The sequence below is a fragment of the Dreissena polymorpha genome, chromosome 1 (assembly GCF_020536995.1).
Source record: "Dreissena polymorpha isolate Duluth1 chromosome 1, UMN_Dpol_1.0, whole genome shotgun sequence".
Taxonomy (NCBI): Eukaryota; Metazoa; Mollusca; class Bivalvia; order Myida; family Dreissenidae; genus Dreissena; species Dreissena polymorpha.
Genome location: NC_068355.1, coordinates 131,221,200 through 131,243,288, shown reverse-complemented (window position 1 = coordinate 131,243,288; position 22,089 = coordinate 131,221,200). Strand labels below are relative to the sequence as shown.

The window sequence follows — 22,089 nt, the reverse complement described above, 5'->3', positions numbered from 1 at the left end:
CTTAAAGTGCAATTTAGGAAAATTGTTAATATTAGGCACCCAAATACTATTAAGAATTCGTTATCTTAACTCTTGTTTGTATTTCAAATGTTGTTAACAGCAAATTGTCCAATATGTGTGGCGTGAAAATAATTTACACATTAATGTACATTACAGGAAGGTAATCCATATCATTATTTCAGCGCATGAAATCAAAAGTTCAAATCTTAACCACAAATCTGGACTAATATATTCAATCTGAATTCACAAGTTAAATCCCATGAATGGCTGTATATCATTCAGTTCAAATGGCTCGTTTAAGATTAACCCTTTCTGATTTAACGACACCATGTTTTGAACTAATTTATTAAACTTAAACGCAATTTACAGCACTAAGTTCTCCAAAGTTTGAATCTAATCCAAAAACATCCACCATGTTCACTAACCAATATATCAAGACAAAATAAGCACGATGAAATCTTAAGTTATACAATTTAACACTGTTTCTTTATAACAGAAGATGTAAGATGACAAATTAAAATCCGCACTCTTGTGGAAGCCTGTATAAAATTAGGCAAACAAAACCTAACTGTTTGTGACACTTTTGTGGCCACCCTTTGCGGTAGTAAACGTTTACTCAATGATAGCGGTGTATGAATAATGTTGCAAGCAGTCCTGAAGGGGCTAACCAATAAAAACTGATTTAATCAAAAAAAATGAGAGTCAAAAGTTGAAAATTTAATTTTAAGACTAAATAATGCAGGTTTCCATTCCAGAAATGTATATTCCTCTTTACAACATGTAACTCTGGTGAAAGAAAATTTGAACATCATTCTAGATTTGTTTTCACATTTTATTTTATTTCCCCTCGCATTCTGATTGTGACAGTTGTTAAACTTTGTAACATCCTGATCAGAAAAGAACAAAATCAGCACATTACTTGTTAATAATGGTTTTGCATTAAGTTCTGAAATCAATGTCACTGCATATTTAACAATATAGAAGAAGCACAATTTTGGACAAACAATTATAAATTACCAATGTTTTTTATGTGTTTTTTATTGCAAAATACACAATACAATTTCCATTATTTACCTTACATAGTTAATTACTGAAATGTATTGCCTAGAAAACAACAAATATAAATGGACCGAGCTCTGTGAAAAGGGGGTTTAATGCATGTGCCTAAAAAACTGTCCCAAATTAGCCTGTGCAGTCTGAATAGGCTTATCAGGGACTTTCCGCTTTTATGGTATTTTTTGTTTCCAGAAAGTCTCTTATTAGCAAAAATCCAGTTTAAGCGGAAAGTGTAGTCCCTGATTAGCCTGTGCGGACTGCACAGGCTAATCTGGGACAACACTTAACGCACATGAAGTTAACCCCCAATACACAGAGCACATCCCATATATTATAACTAAATGTATTGCCAAGAAACAACAAATATAAATGAATGATTTTATTAACCTTGTTTATTTAATTGCCTTGCAAACAAAAGCTTATTCATGGTCGCACACAGCAAAATTAATTGACAGCACATGACTGAGTCTTACTACATTACTTATAGCACAAATGATGAATATGGCCCTGAAAAGGTTACACAATATATAAACATAACTAGACATCTGCATCATCCAACACACTGTCATACAGACAGGCATCAAATTAATCTGACCAAGCAACTCCAAATTTTTATACAGTTGCACACAGCTATTTCAAACAATGTTTATTTCAGTTATTTGCCATTTCAAAAACTTTTTCTCTGATCCCTCACAATTTTTTTTATTTGACTAAAATACACATCCCTCGTTCAAATTTTTTAATTATTTCATATCATCTCTATTTCCAACTAATTTTTAGTTTTGATCCAAACAGCTTTTTCACATTTTTATATTTGAGCGCTATGATCATGGGTCTTATATAACATAGGTGGCAAGCGAAACTCTAGACAAGCCTGTGTATTTACACAGGTCTGGTCAGGAGTTACCTTGTCCCCTTTAAGGCAACCAATAGGTTTCATGGGACGTGGTAGCCCCTGAACATACTGCCTGAATGTGAAGCTTGGCTTTGAGCTCTGCTGTGCATAAGGAATAGAACCCAGTTTTGCATGATGCGGGTCATTTCTTGTTTATTTCAAGATCACATCTATCTTCAAGCTCTCTTTTAAAGGTGTGACGACTTGGCGGTCATTAAGTGCATTTGTTTTCCGGCCATCGATTGTTTTCTAGATTTTTTTGGGACATGCTTAAACATGTCTATTTCAAACTATTCTATTTCAAACTTTCTTTGACAGTCCAAAAACTGAAAAAGCAGTTTGCAACTTGTATTGAGAGCTAAATGGAAAACTGTTTGCAATGTGTTGAACTCTCCAATGATTGGGTCTCCATCTAACGTAATTCCAACATATGTATGTATTTGTATCTGAACTGTAGATCAAACCACAACATATTATGTCACCTGTAATTGACAAATTGCAAACAGATCCTTACTGAGTGCAATACAGTTTATCACAACAAATGGAATCTTATAATCACATTATTTCTATTCCTAAAATCAAATGTTTTTTAATAGCATCACAATGTTTTAAGGCCTACCATGGTCAATAAATAACCATGAATAAAATGGCCGACTTTGGAAGACTATGATTTAAGTGACCAGGATCAACCAAGTTTGTTTATGGTATTTCATGGTCTCATCCACCTTTGTTAATTGGCTATTAAACACATTTGTGATGTGAAACAAAACATGGTCAACCATTTTGTACCATAGTTGTATGACCATAAAATATCAGGGTACTGTAAACGTATAGAAATTCGTCGATATGAAATCTCGTGGTTTAAAGGGGCCTTTTCACAGATTTTGGCATGTTTTGAAGTTTGTCATTAAATGCTTTATATTAATAAATGTTAACATTGGGTCTAAAAATCTCCAGTAAAAAAACAAGAATACAAATAAAGAATTAAAAAAAAGTAACCCTCAACGGGGCTCTAACCACTGACCAACCTGGAGCCATGGAGCAAAAGTCTGCTGCTCTATCCACTAGACCACGCTCTCATGACAAACAGTGTATTTTTCACATTATATATGCAATCCTCGTATAATTATAAAAAAATACGACAACAACAGAATTCTCCAAATTTTTCAATCGTTTCAAGTTGCAACGCTTTATAATTTTCAGGTTTTAAATCGTCAAAAGATGCACATAATTAATATTTTAGAGCATGGTCAATGTGCAGTATTACTGTTTCCTCACAAATATCATACCTTCAAGAAAATTTTGCGAGTCTGAAACAATTTGTTTCAATTTTGTCAATTTACCAAAGCGTGAAAAGGCCCCTTTAATAAAAAAAAACAACTAATTCGTTGACACATAATTTCATGGATTTCAAATTTTTGGGGAAGACTGACCGTCATAAAAATTAAACTTTTCATAAAACAACCACAGTTTTAACGAAACATAATCTGCTAATCTGTGTTGACAGCAACATTTGATGTTAATGTGCACTGAAGCATGAAAGTGTTGCCAATAATTGTCGATAAGAGCGATAAAGTGGCGCACTTGTTGGTCCCCAGTCGCTGATTGACATCAATGTTGTTTTGACAATATTTGCAATCCTCAGCGCAATCCATCCCCTATTGAAGTAACTATTGATTAATAAAGTCCCCAAAATACACGGGTGAAAACCGTTATGTCTCTTTTAACTTTAATTGGCACTAATTGACATATGTGACAAAACTGCAAACTGTTAATTTGACGACGTCACGTAAATAGAGGATATTTGTTGGATTCGGTGGATTATCGATTTTAATTCACGAGTGATCATAGAAAATAATATTTTCAAGAGTGGCGCAGCCACGAGTGAAAATATATATTTTCTATGACCACGAGTCGATTTTTTTATTTTATGCTCTTTTCAGTTTATATACATTGTTAAAGAGTTTAACTAAAGAATTTCGCTGGGATAATGACGTCATTTCGTTTAAAAAAATGACGTCATTTCACAGTAAACAGTGAAAATTATCGATACTTTTCACTGATAATTTTCATTGTTTGAAACAGTGAAATTATCAGTTTTAATTCACTGATATTTCTCTATAAACAACCGGAAAGCAAAAAATAAAAGAGAACAATCGTTGATGTACAGTTTAAATACCGTGCTTGATTTAAAAAGTATTATTACCCTTACACTTATCAAGAAAACAACATATTGTATAAACTAGCATTTCTCAATCAAACAATGTCTTTTTCAAAATGGTTGAACAAGTGTCGGAAATGACATTCGGAAACGACCGATTTCAGATTTAAAATGTATAAATAATTGTTGGTACTTGAATTCATGGTTCAGCTGACCAACGAAATCCACGAAATTTCGTACCACATGAAATTTAATGGTTTTACATTAAACCATGGCAGTTTATGGTAAAATAATCATCATTTTCCTTTGTGGTAGGAACCTAGAATACCTGGGCACTGGCAAATAAGTAGGGCTGCAACGGGTACCTGAAATATCCGATGATATCGGATCCAACTTCAGATTAGCGGGTACGGATCCATCCCTGGATATTTTGGTTCCGAATATTTATTTTCATAGTTGTATGTAACCTAGCGCTGTTTTCACAAGTATTGTTTTTTATACAGACTGGTTCTGTTTAAAAGATAAAAGATACGTATAATAGTCGATATTTATTAACGGGTGACAGTCAAATGGCAGATCATTCAAGCTCCTTCAGCTTTTATTGTATAAGAGTGTCATTGGACATTACGTTATGAGCACCTAAAGCAAAAAACTAATTCGAAATCATGGAGGATTTACACATTGCAAATGCAATTCTTAATGGCAATAAGTAAGTTTTCAATCCTTATTGTCTTTCTGAGTTGTATTTAAAACAACGGTCGTGGATCCAGTGTGGCTGGAATGTTATTCAGGTAAATATTGCATTATTTCGCGGCCTGTCAAATTGTGTTCCTGCATAAAGTATTGTCTTGAAAGCATATTTTGTCATATACTAAGTTAAAATGCTAAATGTTTAACAGCATGAGACCTTGTCAGTGCTCATAGGGCTTGCCTGGACCCGGACAATGTTGATATGTTAATTTTTGTGAAAACAAACATCAAACTGTATGAATAGTGAAGAGTGTATGTTAATAAGCTAACTATTAAGTGAATAAGTGTTAAGATTTCTTTTTATTTTGACATCGCTACAATGTTAAACGAGAAATTTGTTATCTTTTTGTTAATAAATGTTTGATGTTTTTTAGTCAAATTATACTTCTAAAACATCGATTTCTTTAATTTAGACAAAAAATTCTTATTTTCTTATCTGAGGGATCCGGATCCGAAAAAACTGCAAGAAACCATATTTGAATACAGATTCGGATCCGAACATATATTTGGATTCGTTGCAGCCCTACAAATAAGGGAACAAATATTGGTATGAGGAAATTTAATTAAGGCTTGCAATATGAATATCCCACTAAGATTGGAAATTAAAATAATAGGCCAAATATGTATGATGACAATATGTGTCTTGTTCTGAGAAAACCGGGCATAATGTATGTGCGTAAAGTGTTGTCCTAGATTAGCCTGTGCAGTCTGCACAGGCTAATCAGGGACAACACTTTCCGCTTAAAATAGATTGTCGGTAAAAAAGGGACTTCCTTTAAACGAAAAATACCATTAAAGCGTAAAGTGTCGTCCCTGATTAGCCTGTGCGGACTGCACAGGCTAATCTGGGACGACATTTTATGCACATGCATTTTGCCCAATGTTCACAGAACAAGACACATACAATTATAGCAATACATTAATGCATATTCTATAACACAAATGCCAATAATACTCATATGCATACATTATGTCATCAGTAAACTGAGGATCTGATCTCTTAAAAAAACCTTAAGATTAGAAACTTAACACCTTGCATCTGGAGTCAACATATGAAACATGTTCAACTTTGACATACTTCTGATGAGACAAGATACTGAAAACACTCAGACAAATGTGCACAACCCACAACATCTTGTGTGGCCTTCATATCAATTTCGTCTCATAAAGGTTACTAACATTTAAACTGCAAGGCAAGTAGGAAGGGTCAAGAGAGCTCAGTGGTCACAAAATCCTATCCTCTTGTAATCATGTTGTATTTTTCAAACTGAACTACATGTATTATCATCACAATGTAATATAATCAACATATCGTGTAACCAATATCAAATTAACTTTTAATTGAGACATGCTATTGGAAAATCAGGCTTCATGCATGAACATTGAGTGTAATCCCAGATTAGCCTGAGAAGGTGTTAACCCTTTGCATGCTGGGATATTTGTCGTCTGCTTAATTGGTGTCTGCTGAATTTCTAAAATCATCATTTTCTTCACTTTTTTTCAAAGACCACTATCAGAAAAGCAAACAGTTTGGATCCTGATGAGACGCCACGTTTTGTGGCGTCTCATCTGGATCCAAATTGTTTGCAAAGGCCTTCAAAATTCGGTTCCAGCACTGAAAGAGTTAAAAAGAAATCTGTCCTTAGTGAAAATACAGTTTCGGCAAAAAGTGCCATCTCTGATAGGCCTATGCAGAATTCACAAGCTAATCTGATGCAACACTTTGCGCACATGCATTAAACCCCCTTTTCCCTGAGTGAGGCATAATTATATGCTGGAAATGACACATTGCTTGTGTTCCTAATAACATTGAACATCTGGCATTTAAATCCCTTGTAATGATATACAGGGTACAAATTTTAATATATGGTAAGTAATAAAACTGGGTACATGTCATTAAATCTGAAATGGGAGCCTTTAAGCAAAATTTATGCAAGCCCATGATAATGCTTTTAACACTTACTCAGAGATTCTGAATAAAATACAAAAATGTTCTTTTTTTATTTCCTACAATATTCACAAATCCGATAGCAACTGCCAAATTTGCAAACTGGTTGGTTACTTTGTAAAAACAAATACAGTTGGAAACAAAATCCCAAATATTATAGGATACAGTTACGTGATTTGTGCATGTCCAAAGAGTCACATTACACTACTTGAAATCCTCATGTAAATTAATGTAAAATCTTAAACTTTATTAAACAAGATGTGTTTGTGAAACACTATGTCCCCGTATATGACGTTTGACCTTGAAGGATGACCTTGACCTTGATTCTTCGACACTCAAAATGTGCAGCTCCATGAGATACACATGCATGTCAAATATAAAATTGCTAGCTTCAATATTGCAGAAGTGACATTACAAATTGAACCATATATTTGACGTTGAAGGATGACCTTGACCTTGATCTTTCAACACTCAAAATGTGCAGCTCCATGAGATACACATGCATGCCAAATATCAAGTTGCTATCTTCAATATTGCAAAAGTACTCATAAAATGAGCGATTTCGGCCACATATATTTGACCTCTGACCTTGAAGGATGACCTTGACCTTTCACCACTCAAAATGTGCAGCTCCATGAGATACACATGCATGCCAAATATCAAGTTGCTATCTTGAATATTGAAATATTGCAAAAGTGTACATTAAATGAGCGATTTTGACCCATATATTTGACCTTTGACCTTGAAGGATGACCTTGACCTTTCACCACTCAAAATGTGCAGCTCCAAGAGATACATATGCATGTCAAATATCAAGTTGCTATCTTCAATATTGCAAAAGTTATTGCAAATGTTTAAGTTGGGGCAAACCAACCAACAGACCAACCAACAGACCAACAGACAGGGCAAAAACAATATGTCCCCCACTACTATAGTGGGGGACATAAAAATGAAGTCAACATTTAACACAAAGAACCCAACTTAACCATATTTTCCTTAAAGAGCATTTAAGAAATAAAAACTGTATCTCATGTGTCCACCTTTTGTTTGATTTTTAAACTATTTTTCCCCAGCTTCTTTCTAGTTGATTGTAAACTGCCTTCCGCAAGTGTTCCATTTCAGTCTCTAAGTTAAAACGTATCGGTGATTTCTTAGTGAATATCAATGTTTTCCACCACAAAGGTTAAGAAAAGAATAACATAACAAATCTGCCAGTAAATTATTCTCTTTTTTTGTGGAGAGTATACCATGGCATACCTCAGATATTTAGTATAATGAAGCCAAAGTTTCACATTATTAGTACTAATAAACAAGAGGGCCATGATGGCCCTGAATCGCTCACCTGACTAACCAAATACAATCCCAACCCAGATTTCATCAAGATAAATATTCTGACCAAATTTCTTAAAGATTGGATGAAAACTGTGACCTCTATTGTCTACACAAGGTTTTTCTAATATTTGACCTATTGACCTAGTTTTTGACCCCAGGTGACCCTAATACAATCCTAACCCAGATTTCACCAAGATAAACATTTTGATCAAATTTTATAAAGATTGGATAACAACTGTGACTTCTATTGCCTACACAAGATTTTTCTATTATTTGACCTAGTGACCTAGTTTTTGACCCCAGATGACCCAAATACAATCCCAACCCAGATTTCTTCAAGACAAACATTCTGACCAAATTTCATGAAGATTGGATGAAAACTGTGACCTCAATTGTCTACACAAGGTTTTTCTATTATTTGACCTAGTGACCTAGTTTTTGACCCAAGATGACCCAAATACAATCCCAAACCAGATTTCATCAAGTTAAACATTCTGACCAAATTTCATAAAGATTGGATGAAAACTGCGACCTCTATTGTCTGTACAAGATTTTTCTATTATTTGACCTAGTGACCTAGTTTTTGACCTAGTGACCTAGTTTTTGACCACAGATGACCCAAATACAATCCCAAGCCAGTTTTTATCAAGATAAACATTCTGACCATATTTCATAAAGATTGGATGAAAACTGTGACCTCTACTGTCTGCACAAACAAATTGTTGATGTTTTTCTATTATTTGACCTAGTGACCTAGTTTTTGACCTCAGATGACCCAAATACAATCCCAACTGAGATTTCATCAAGATAAACAATCTGACCAAATTTCATAAAGATTGGATGAAAATTGCGACCTCTATTGTCTACACAAGGTTTTTCTTTTATTTGACCTAGTTTTTGACCTAGTGACCTAGTTTTTGACCCCAGATGACCCAAATACAATCCCAACCCAGATTTGATCAAGATAAAGATTCTGACCAAATTTCATAAAGATTGGATGAAAACTGTGACCTCTATTGTCTGCACAAGGTTTTACTATTATTTAACCTGGTTTTTGACCTAGTGACCTAGTTTTTGATCCCAGATGACCCAAATACAATCCCGACCCAGATTCCATCAAGATAAACATTCTGACCACATTTCATAAAGATTGGATGAAAACTGTGACCTCTATTGTTTACACAAAGTTTTTCTATCATTTGACCTAGTTTTTGACCTCGTGACCTAGTTTTTGACCTCAGATGACCCAAATACAATCCCAACCCAGATTTCATTAAGATAAAAATTCTGACCAAATTTGATAAAGATTGGATGAAAACTGTGACCGCTATAGTCTACACAAGGTTTTTCAATTATTTGACCTAGTTTTTGACCTAGTGACCTAGTTTTTGACCCCAGATGACCCAAATACAACCCCAACCCAGATTTCATCAAGATAAACATTCTGACCAAATTTCATAAAGAGTGGATGAAAACTGTGACCTCTACTGTCTACACAAGCAAATTGTTGACGGACGCACATACGTACGCCGGACATCATACGGTCACATAAGCTCACCATGTCACTTCGTGACAGGTGAGCTAAAAATGGCAAGCTTTATATGGAAAGAACTTAAATTGTAGTATGCAGCAGGTTATAACTTAAAACACATTAAGGAAACTCATTCTTTCTTAAAATCAGACAAACTGTGTATTTTTAAGTTAACGAATGGAATATGAAAATATATAATTATTTGGACTTCTGATGAAAAAATAAATGCTGCATTAAAAATTATATTTGTTTTCCCTACTCATTCTGCCTACCTTCAACTACAATTTTCATAAACCAAAAAATAGAAATTGAGTGGCATCACTTATACCTGCCAAAAGAATAATCATGCCCTTGCATTGTTTATTGTGTTGTCAACTAACTATTTTTATCAATCCCAAACACTTAAATACGTATTTTGATGCATTTGTTGTCCTTTAGAAAGTTACATTTAATTAAATACCTTTCTTACTAAATTCAAGTTTTAAAGGCTTCATATCCAACCCCTAGAAGTTAGTTTCTGATGGGGCAGCAAACAGAATAAAACCTGATCAGACTGCCAGTTACTCGCAGGCTGTTCTGGTTTTATGCTTGTTGCAAAAGCCATTTTCATTTTACTTCTTATGAGGGAAAGGGTTAAGGATAAATTGCCATTTTTATAATTTTTGTATTGGCTTAACAACAAACCTTTGACTTTTAACAAAAAAAATATACATGTATGGCATCATAATCTTTTTCTTCCCCAATGTTGAATGTACACACAAAATTTGCCTACATTACCAGCATGCAAACACTTGATTGTTCAAATGTAAACATTAACCAGCTCTCCAACATGAGGCCAAAGACAGACATCATGGTCTCCTAGAAGCTCAATAACATGTGCTCAGGTGAGCTAAAGACATTTATTTGTGAAAAGTAAACTCAGTAACATAATCTATAAATGCATTAACTAGGAACAAGTTAACAGTATCTAACACTACTAACAGTTACTGTTGACTATCAAAGGAAATTAACTCCTGCATAACTTTAACAGCACTACTTACATCCCATGTGTCTACCTCAAACTGAAATATTTACAAAAGCATTATATTTTGTTTCATGCTAAATAATTGGTGTATCTTGTATTCAAGATAAAAACAAGAGGTTAAAGATGGATCTAGATTGCTCACCTCTATTAAGTTTTATAGAAGATTTTTGTTACAATCTTTCAAGTTGTTGAGGAGAAGTCTTTTAAAGGAAAAGTAAATACATGCATGGATGCTTGCACTAAAAGGTTAGCGACAACAGATAAGATTGGTATCCTTGAAGCTCCCCATGAGAACAATATGCTCAGGTGAGCCAAAAAGCTTTGATTGTCAATAAATTTTTTGGCTTTGGAATTGCATTTAAAAAAATCTTTGTTTATAACTTTTCAAATTATCACTTATTAGTTAATAACAATATCTGAAAAAAATGTGCTTGCAGAAGTAATACACAGTGCTAGTAAAGCCTCAAAAAAGAATATAATCACAATCAATAAAATTGGAATGATTTAGTAAAACCGAAAGTATTTGTCATACAAATTCATTTTCTTCTTTTCTTCATATACACTACGCGGCCTGCGATTTTTGCCTAAATCACCGGCACGAGGTGATCATTATTTATTTTGAGTGAAAAATCACCGCAATCTCGCGCGTTTCATCACGCTAGGTCAAGCATGATCACCGTGAATGCGATTAATATAATCTCCGTGGTGATTCACCGCGATTCACCGCGTTCCCGGTCAACGTGGTGAAGAACGATTTTTCCTACGTTACATGTACATATAAAATCTTCACAGAGATTATAGCAATATGGGATTATTAGCATTGTTGGCAGATATAATTGAGTATCCTTTTTAAAATGTCAACATGTATTTCATACCCATGTCCCTGACAGGTTTTTTTGTGTCTTTTTAAATGCTGCATATAAAACAAAACAGTGTTCGCACCTAGCTGTATAAAACCGCACCTTGAGGACAACTTCTTCCGTCTTTATCCATTACTCAATAATCCCGCATATGCCCGATTTCCATTTTAAAAGCGAATTCTGGTTAATATTGACAATAAGAGTCCCAAAGAATGTCATACACAAACGTTCGAAATTATCAAATGAATTTCCGCATATGTTTCTATTTAAAGATTTAATGAAATAAGCGCCCAATCAGATCAGCTGTATTGTACATGCTTAAATCACCTGACACGGTTTGCACGCGTCGTGTACACCTATTTTCCGTTACAAAATCTAGCCACAAATACATAGTGCAAATGAATTAAATTAATTTCTTTGTTCTGATAAAAAGTGCACGAAAATTGGCGTGTGTGTATTTATTTGTAAATAAACATTTCATAGTGGGTAAAACATTGATATCATTAATTTTAATTTCCATTAAAAGTTTCGTTGTGAATTTCAACTTAATTAACGGGGTACCTCGCGAAATACTTGGCATTGACATTTCCTCTAAATAAAATATAATTAAAACACGCTGTATTGTAACCGCTGTTTCAGCTCCTTCGTTATTGAAACAATTATTGCATTGTATACTGACTACACACATATGTTGTGTATTTTAGCAAGTTTAGCAAGTTTTATGCAAATATATATCGTTTATTTCAACGTTTAAAGCAAGTCTCGTTTCCGAGATTAAAATATGTAAATTTCTTCGATGTGGTTACTGACCTACAAAATCATTGACAGATGACATCCGATGGTAATTGTATAAAGTATGCAGAGAAGCTGACGAAATGTTAAAACAATCGCGTAGAAGTAAAAATATCAAGTTATTATCTGTACCTGTTTCTTATATCCGCGAATTATCGCCGAGTGCCTCAGCATGATTCGGAGTGAATACTCATTGTGGCTGTGGAGAAACTTCGAGAACAAAAGAATCTGTAGCCGCAAACTTTGTTGGTTTTGCATGAGCCGTACTGTACAATTGTTATTTCAACAAATAAAGATATTGTTTGGAAATCAGGATTCCACAATCAGCAAGTACGGTGTTGACTTTCATATTGGAATACATTTTTGCGATATAATGTGATCGTCAATAATAATGACATTAGTTAATAAGTTTAAATTTAACAAGATGTGTTTGTGAAACACAATGTCCCCCTATATGATGTTTGACCTTGTAGGATGACCTTGACATTGTGAAGGATGACCTTGACCTTGACCTTTCACCACTCAAAATGTGCAGCTCCATGAGATACACATGCATGCCAAATATCAAGTTGCTATCTTCAATATTGCAAAAGTATTCATAAAATAAGCGATTTGGGCCACATATATTTGATCTCTGACCTTGAAGGATGACCTTGACCTTTCACCACTCAAAATGTGCAGCTCCATGACATGCACATGCATGCCAAATATCAAGTTGCTATCTTCAATATTGCAAAAGTATTTATAAAATAAGCGATTAGGGCCACATTTATTTGACCTCTGACCTTGAAGGATGACCTTGACCTTGACCTTTCACCACTCAAAATGTGCAGCTCCATGAGATACACATGCATGCCAAATATCAAGTTGCTATCATCAATATTGCAAAAGTATTCATAAAATGAGCGATTTTGGCCACATATATTTGACCTCTGACCTTGAAGGATGACCTTGACCTTGACCTTTCACAACTCAAAATGTGCAGCTTCATGAGATACACATGCATGCCAAATATGAAGTTGCTATCTTCAATATAGCAAAAGTTATTGCAAAATGTTAAAGTTGGCGCAAACAGACAGACAGACCAACAGACCAACAGACAGACAGGGCAAAAACAATATGTCCCCCACTACTATAGTGGGGGACATAAATATAGTAGTCAAAGCCAATCACAGCAATTCGCGGTGTTTTGCGATGATTCAACAGTTGATCTTTATCGCAAGATGGTCGCAGTGAAATCACAGCGGAATCACCGCAAGTCACCGGTAGAGTGTTATCAAGGTGAATCACTGCGATTTGCGGCGAATCACTGCGATTTGCCACGTTGGCCCAAACGCGGTGATCGGTGATTTAGGCAAAAATCGCGGGCCGCGTAGTGTAGTTAATCTTCTTTTAAGTAGTCTCCCTAGCTTAATTGTTTATACATTAATCAGGTACACCAAAGGGGAATTTGAGCAATTGGCTTAGGGAAAAACGTTAGTTCTGCTGCAGAGGGACATAGCCAATACACAGCTAATTAAAAAACAAGAGCATCACATAACGGTGCCAACGCTCTGCTGCAGGTGCAGTTTTGAATAAATGAATGCTTGTCAGAATTTTTTGCTTTTTTGGGGGGTCACAGTGACCTTCACCTTTGACCTAGTGACCCCAAAATGAGTGTGGTGTGTAGAACTCATCAAGTTGCATCTACATATGAAGTTTCAAAGTTGTAGGTGGAAACACTTTGATTTTAGAGCCAATGTAAAGGTTTTAGCACAACGCAAACGTCTGACAACACCTGGCTATGACAATACCTCGGGGTTTTCTCCGAAAACAGCCCAGCTAAAAACTGACTTAACAAAAACGATTGTGATCAGATTTATCATTCATATTAAAATAACAATCAGTGCAGTGGAAAACTGCCTTTACTATCAATATAAATAACAAATTCAATCAAATACCGTATTTTACCATGTATAGCGCGCTCCCATGTATAAAGCGCGTTTGATTTTTTTAAGCCAAAATGGAGAAAAAAAAGAATTCAAGACCAAAAACCTAAAAAATTTGGCTGAAAATTGCCGCCATTCTTATATTGCGCATTAATTTAATCTGAGTTTTTCGGGCGCTTAATTTTTTGTTTTAAAGGTATAGGGAGCGTTTATACGATCAGCAGCATGGGTTGCATAGCACTATATTTTCGACAATTTTTAAGATTATTCTCTCGAGAACACTGTTTATGTCCTTATTGCCGTGCACTGCTAGTGTAATTTAAGACCCCTGCACGTTAAATTCGAACCACTATCACTATTACCTATTCCTCAAATTTGAACAGTGTAACATTTTCATTACCTGCCGCTCACAACATTGTATGACATAGTCTTCTGCAGACCCACAACATTGCAATGTCCAATTTACGCAAATCGTCTGTGGATCCCATTTTATTTTTCATCAACTTAAATATTTCCCCATTAAGAGATGCTCGCCATTAAATCCAGTTTGACCTGGTATTTCACGCCTTCACTGCGTCTAGTTGATAAGTATTTATAGTGAGACAAACAATACACCCGAACACTCGATTCCATACAGTTGGCGTTATCGGCATAAAGCCATTAGACAAATTTCATTTGTTTGTCTCTATTGAAAGAAAATAAAACGAGTCTATATCTCTATTGTTGGTTTGTAACCTACGTAGTATACTTTCACCGTAGCATATTAATGCAGAGATCGGAAAATAATTAGTGTCAGTTCAAATAAGACGTTTTGCGTTGTAAATCAACGAGTTTTCATGATAACAAAAACTTAAACAAACAATACCGCGACGACGTGGGGAACGATATACCTTTTTTTAATGAACAATCAATGAAGAAGTGTGAAAACACCAACAAAGACATTTTTTAAATTTTTTGTCAAAACTGAACTACCACGTTCATTCCTACCCTTTCCCGCTATTTGTTGTTTCGACAACGGCCCCTTCAGTCTATAACATTATAGGGTGTAGTTTTCTGCAATAAAAAAAATGGCAGCAATTGTGAAGATTTACAATTACGAAATGGATTTTTTGCAATTTAGCAACCAGGAAAGCGTTGTGTCAATGTATTACGCGAACTGAATTTTTAATTTGAAATAAGAAGGTAAAAAACTGCGCGCTATGCATGGTAAAATACGGTACTTTTCCCTCTATGACTTACCATACAATTCATATGTCAGTTTATATTAGTCAAATCATGCACAGTTCAGAATAAAAAACTAAACAAATAAATAATAAAATATACATCACTGAACTATTCATGCCAAACTCAATTACAGCATTATACTCGGCAAACTAACGATCCCTGCTTCTTGCTCCAGCCTAAACAAGGCCTAAGCCAAAAGCATTTCACCCCCTGACGATATTTACAGGCGACAAGTGCTGAGGGAAGTGACTCCTTCAATTGTCACAAACTGCTGGGGATAAAACTTCCTCACACAAGTTCATAGAAAACCTATATAGAGGCTTCATTGTTCATACAACATCTTTAAAAAGTGCATCCTACTTGACTAGATTTTTATGACAATTTGGTAAGACCACACATACAACAGCTAAGGATTTATTGGCAAAGTAACATGCTCAAACGGTCTCCAAACTGATTTGTTATTATTGATGTCAGGCCATGTCACTAGACTTTGCTAAACCATTTCAAAGCATTTTTATTTTGTAATAAAAGTTTAACAAACCACAAAAATGCAAACAAACACGTCCAAGTCTTGCATTTTAAACATAATATTGATAAGACAATCCCAATCAGTCATATTTTCGTTGTTATAAATAAAAGATTATTAAAAGTACATACATGGCTCTTAATATTGCCAAGCCTACGGGACACGTGGGGAAACAGCATTAAATGTAAATCATTACCATTTCACTGAAGAAACATTACTAACATTATGTGCAAGCAATAAAAGTAGACCTGTTCATTTATTTGCAAACTTAGGCCTAAAAGTCAATGCACAATGTAATAATGCAAAGGAAATTTGCCCATTTCATGAGGTACATTTGAAAACTGTTAATGGCCAATGCTGATGTCCTGTTACAGCGGGTAGACAATTAAGAAAGCTTGCAAATAATTATATTTATTCATGATACAAGTTTGAATTTATAGATTTACATTCTTTTTAACTACTGGAGGAAACGGATATATAGGGCCAAGCATGTGCAAAGGGAAGCTTTGAAATATACTTGATGTTTCTACCATGTGTCATCTATATGAGTGACAATCTGGGAAAACAGGGTTTAATACATGTGACTAAGTGTGATCCCAGATTAGACAGCAGGGTTTAATACATGTGACTTAGTGTGATCCCAGATTAGACAGTGCAGAGCAAAGAGGATAACAGGGACAACACTTTCAATTTTTATTGATTTTTTTTTTGTTTAAAGGCAGTCCCTGCTAAACAAAATTCCAGTGTAGGCAGAAAGTGTTGTGCCTGCGGACTGAACCTAAAGTGTTGACCCAGATGCAGTAAACTCAGTTTCTCTGGAATGAGGTTCATAGTATTAGGCTTATAAAACATAACCTTTTGCAGTGCTAGAACATACGCATATATGCCATAATTTTCAAGTCCAAATGAGACATTCCATAAAAATTGTCAGGGCATTTGACATCAAAGACAGACTTTTCTGCAAGGACACTCAAAAATACCATTCAATTCATCTTTATTTGTGTGATTAGTAACACTGTTGGTGTTGTAATTGAAAATCATGGCCTACATTGACAATAAATTAGTTTTTAAAAAAATCGACAACAAATGTCTTCCTTTTTTTAAGACGTAAAACACAAGTGCAATATTCGTGTGATCTCAATTTGGTGACATATGGGGTATGACTGTTTTTGACAGCCAACTGAAACAGAGGTATTCCCAGTGAACATGCATATGATACATCGCCAAACACGATGTTTGCCCATCTAGCACTGTTTTTAGTTTACCAATTGTCAATTTAATTTTAATTTAGATTGATGCAGCATAGGCCGACGCGTATCCCCACGCCGTATGTTTGACCCAGGGGCGCCCAGGGTTGGTAATGGGGCCATGCATAGTTGAAATTGACCGTATTGTCATAAGAGAAGTTCAGTATCAATAAGAAACGAATCGGTGTAAAAATGGAGAAGTTGTAGTAAAAGGCAATTTTGAGTGGGTGTGGCCTGTCGGCGGGGCGCCCCAGGGTTGGTAAGGGGGCCATGCATAGTTGAGATTACCCGTATTGTCATAAGAGGAGAGGTTCAGTATCAATTTAAAGTGAATCGGTGTAGAAATGAAGAAATTATAGTAAAAGGTTATTTTGTGTGGGCGTTGCCTATGTTGGCGGGGCACCCCAGGGTTGGTAATGGGGCCATGCATAGTTGAGATTAACCGTATTGTCAGAAGAGAGGTTCAGTATCAATTTAAAGTGAATCTGTGTAGAAATGAAGAAATTATAGTAAAAGTCAATTTTAGGTGGGCGTGGCCTATGTAGGTGGGGTGCCCCAGGGTTGGTTATGGGGCCATGCATAGCTGAGATTGACCATATTGTCATAAGAGAAGTTCAGTATCAATTTGAAGTGAATCGGTGTAGAAATGAAGAAATGATAGTAAAATGCAATTTTGGGTGGGTGTGACCTATTTGGGAGGGGCGCCCCAGGGTTGGTAATGGGGCCATGCATAGTTAAGATTGACCGTATTGTCATAAGAGAGGTTCAGTATCAATTTGAAGACAATCGGTGTAGAAATGAAGAAATTATGGTAAAATAACCTAAAAAAATGAGTAAAAATCTCTGACCCGGCCCCACCCCAACCCCCATAACTTTTGACCCAGAGGTCAGATCAAAATTCCAAATAGTGCAGGGTCGCTCATAGCTACCATGTGTGTAAGTTTCAAGGTTCTAGTGCTAATAGTGTAGGAGGAGATAGTGGCCAGGACGCTTTTCAAAAAGCGTGAGGATAAAAAAATAAGAAAAAATTTATTTAAAAAACAACTCGCATTTGACTGCATTCAACTTGTTAACTGACATTAACAATTTTTGTTTTTAATGATTATACATGTGTCTCTAAACAATATGCATGTTTGGGATTGCAGGGCTTAACACTAAGGCACGTCCGAACGACATTCACTGCCTGTACCTAGGTCCGGGGCTAGCCAATGTCCCAGGAACATGCCTGACCGGTCATGTGTATTTTGGGCGGAATTATGTGTTCTATATCAATAAACTGCGTTTTAAATAAGCTTTTCAAAGATGCAAAAATCTTATACAGTATGATCCAATGACAATTAAATCCCAGAGTGAAGTCAGAGACAACAAACGGATCGTAACTCGAAATAGATTTTGAACCCCCGGATTGCAATCAAAAGGAGGCTGAGAATTCAGAAAATCCCCGGCGTTTTTCCTAGTAAAACACGTCAGTACCTATTTTTAAAGGGAATTCTGCTAGGTACGGTTTTTGATTAGTTTATTCGAAGTGACATGTTTTCTCAATAAAAATACATTTTAAACTAAAAGCCGGGATTGCCCTGATCGTCTGTTACTGTAAAATTATTAGTTATTGATCAATTTAAAATCATTTTAATTTGTTTGATCGATTAGAAGTGTTTTGACAATCTTTTTACGCAATTCAATTAGCAAAACTTATATTAATGGTCGATCCCGGCTTTTAGTAGAGAGTTAACCCTGTACAATTGTTACGACTACCGTAACACGTTATTTTGCGTCACCTAAGATTCACTTACCGTTTGTTGTCAGACGGCAACCGCGGCAATCTATGTAAAAAAAGTTTTTATGTTTCATGTCGTTATTTAAATTTGGCTTTACGGGTGGGGATGGGGGTTCCTCGGATAAGAAAAGGGTAGGAGGAAGGTAAGAGAAAGTATAAGGGAAAAAAAACAAGGAAGTTTCTCCCGAAATGGCCTGAAGATTACAAATAGATGTCTTAAGTAGATGAATATTGAATTCATTAGCATATGTAAGGCAAGCTAATAAGAATGATTGAATCATAATTGCACATCTCCATGCACAAGAAAATACAAGTTGAATGATAAATATAAAGGTTTTGATAATACTTGAGTCAGGGCACATGAACGATTGGTCAGGGCTAGTAGGTTCTGCATTTACTAGCCCGAATGGGCTAGTTGAAAAAAAGTTAGTGTTAAGCCATGGATTGATTGAGCGAAAAAACACTAATGTGCTTTGCTATAGTTAATAGCAACACAGATATCTATAGCAATAAGGATTTAATATTTGTTGTCTATAATAGTGACAGTGGGACAAACAGCCCAAAAGCAGGACTGTCCTGTCCAGAATTATTACTTATAAAAACCATTTCACTCAATGATTCCTGTACATCACATAATAAAGCAAACATAATACATTTAAAACTGCTACCTTCAGATATCGAGACAGCAAAATTTCCCCACAACTTTTCCGCAGTTTTATATCCCTGAAAGCCTCTCCAGGTGAAGATGGCTCTGACGTGACCAGACTAGATGTGGAGTTCATGCTACAGTCACTCACGTTTGAAAGCTCACTGGACGTCTTTCGCAAAACTGGTTTAATGTAATTTTCTGTTGCCATGGTAACAAATATGTTGTTTGTGTTTGTGTTTCTTTTGTTTTTCTTAACTGAGAAATAATCCACAAATATACTTTTTTAAACTATTTCAGCAACTTATTATAAAGATGTTCTTTGTTTCCCAGAGTGAATAATTTTCAGCTTCAACAAATATTATTATCCAATAAGTACATCATAGGATTGTAAGGACAAATTAAGTACAAAATGCTTCAATACAACACACATGAACATTTTCTAAATTCAAAATTAAACATACATGTACTTTTTCTTATTTTAACCATCCATAAGAGGTATATTTATCTTACTCAAGCAAAGATTCACATAACTATTCTCAATTTACTGTGTCAACACTTTGCAAATTTAAACATCATCTTCAAAAACAACTTGTTCCCACAAAAATAACCTATATACTTGTAAAACTGAAACCAGCATCAGCACTTCCTGACAACTTTGGCATTTCACGTTTTAAAGCTTTTCCACACTATAATGAATTACAACACTGCATCCCCCATTAAGTCCATTATCAATGTTCAATTGTCTACAAATTACTTGAGCAAGGGGGATAACTTCCTAGTAAAATCATGTCCATGGGACACTTCAAACTTTTGCTGTTTTGTCGACATCCTTAGAGAATTTGACACAATAAAATCATCATTTTCGCAGTTAGATTTTATATGTAGTGTGAAAACCATCAATTAAGATATTATTTACAGTCATACAATCCAGAAAGTCTGTGTTGAAAGCATCACTGATTTTATTATGTATGTATATTAATACACACAACAAGCACAAGTTATGTAACACCAATTTTATGGAAGTCACTTTAGTACACTAGAAAAACATCATAAGTAACATTCTAGCGGGATGAAGTACAAGGAAAAAGTGCAAATGCATGAAATGCATCCGTCAATGCCAAACACAAAATCAACAACCACTTATTTGCTTGAACATTCTTTTTTGAATCCAAGATAATGATTGAAGTCTGATAAATGTAGATATTTGAAGGTGTTTGTAACCTTCAATAAAATTTAGAGTTCATAGGTACAATTGGAATAGGAATAAACTGTCTGTGTTTTTGTATTATCTCTTGCATAATATGGTTACAAATCCACTACAATGCTGTAAATATTTAAATGATGTTACAGTCAAGTACCATTTTTGTTTTCACAGCAAACTTAAGTTCTCAAGCGTTTTAATGGCCCTTAACTGCTGGAATTTATGATCCGTTCGCTTTTGAGACACTTTAAGTTATCTAACAAATCCAGTTGGGCTTTATATACCATCATCTCAGACAAAACATTGAACTTTAAGGGGCAAAACAATTACTCAACAAAATTTGCTCTCAATATGGTTGTAAATGTCATTTGTGAAACTAAGAAACACTATTTTTTTAAAGAAATTATATAAATTGCAATAAATAGTTCGAAATTAAATACCTCATTTATAGGTGCCTAATGGGTTGCAGGACATCGTTGATGACCAACATTGCTTTAAAAACTAACAATAAACTATTTAATACATTTTAAAGGAGCATGCTTTCTTTTGGAAGTATTTACAGTAAAAAATGTTATTTTCACTGAAGACTATTTAATTTGGAATTGTTTGGTACAAGTGTTATATATTACACTAATGTCAACCTGTACAGTCACAGCATAATTATAATCAATCGTTTTACTCTAGACTTATCACATGAATTTCTGAAACTTAAAGTACATTTATTTTACTGATTTCTGTTTATATCAATATTGGTTAGATATCCATAAAGAATTCCAGCAGAGATTTTTTTATTACTTGGTAAGTCAGTGTGTTTTTCGTTCAAATACGGGGCCAGTACTTTACCCCTTTCCAATGGAAACAGGTATATATTTGTTCCTAATGGGACCTAAAAATTGCTTATTGATTCCAACAACAAAAATATTATTTTTTTTAGATCTCAACATTAGTTCATCTTGCATCCAGCTCAATAAGTGTAACCTTAGTAAATATAACATTAAAACAATTTTATTCTCAACTTTAAACCATGGCAAAACAACAACAACACTAATTTCCCAATTTAAGTCAAAATACCATGATTTTCCCTATCCAAAGAGACCATTTCCGAAAATGGTGATAAAAAACAATGGTTGTGCTTTAATAAAATAATATTGTGATAATGTCAGCATTAAGTTGAAATTAATATTTCTA

General features: G+C 34.8%; 1 protein-coding gene across 3 annotated transcripts in view; it reads right to left on the bottom strand.

Annotated features, from left to right (window-relative positions):
- LOC127850081 (septin-1-like) overlaps positions 1–22,089 on the bottom strand; it is an 86,122-nt gene that overhangs the window by 53,851 nt on the left and 10,182 nt on the right. The window contains exon 1 of one of the 3 annotated variants that reach the window (XM_052382877.1): positions 19,720–20,429. The exons of 1 other annotated variant lie outside the window; for it this stretch is intronic. In XM_052382877.1, the coding sequence (XP_052238837.1) occupies positions 19,720–19,908 (189 nt within the window). In that variant the 5' untranslated portion in view covers positions 19,909–20,429. Of the gene's footprint in view, positions 1–10,713; positions 10,793–19,719; positions 20,430–22,089 lie in introns of those variants that run through there. One more of the 3 variants, XM_052382923.1, reaches the window with a different exon arrangement.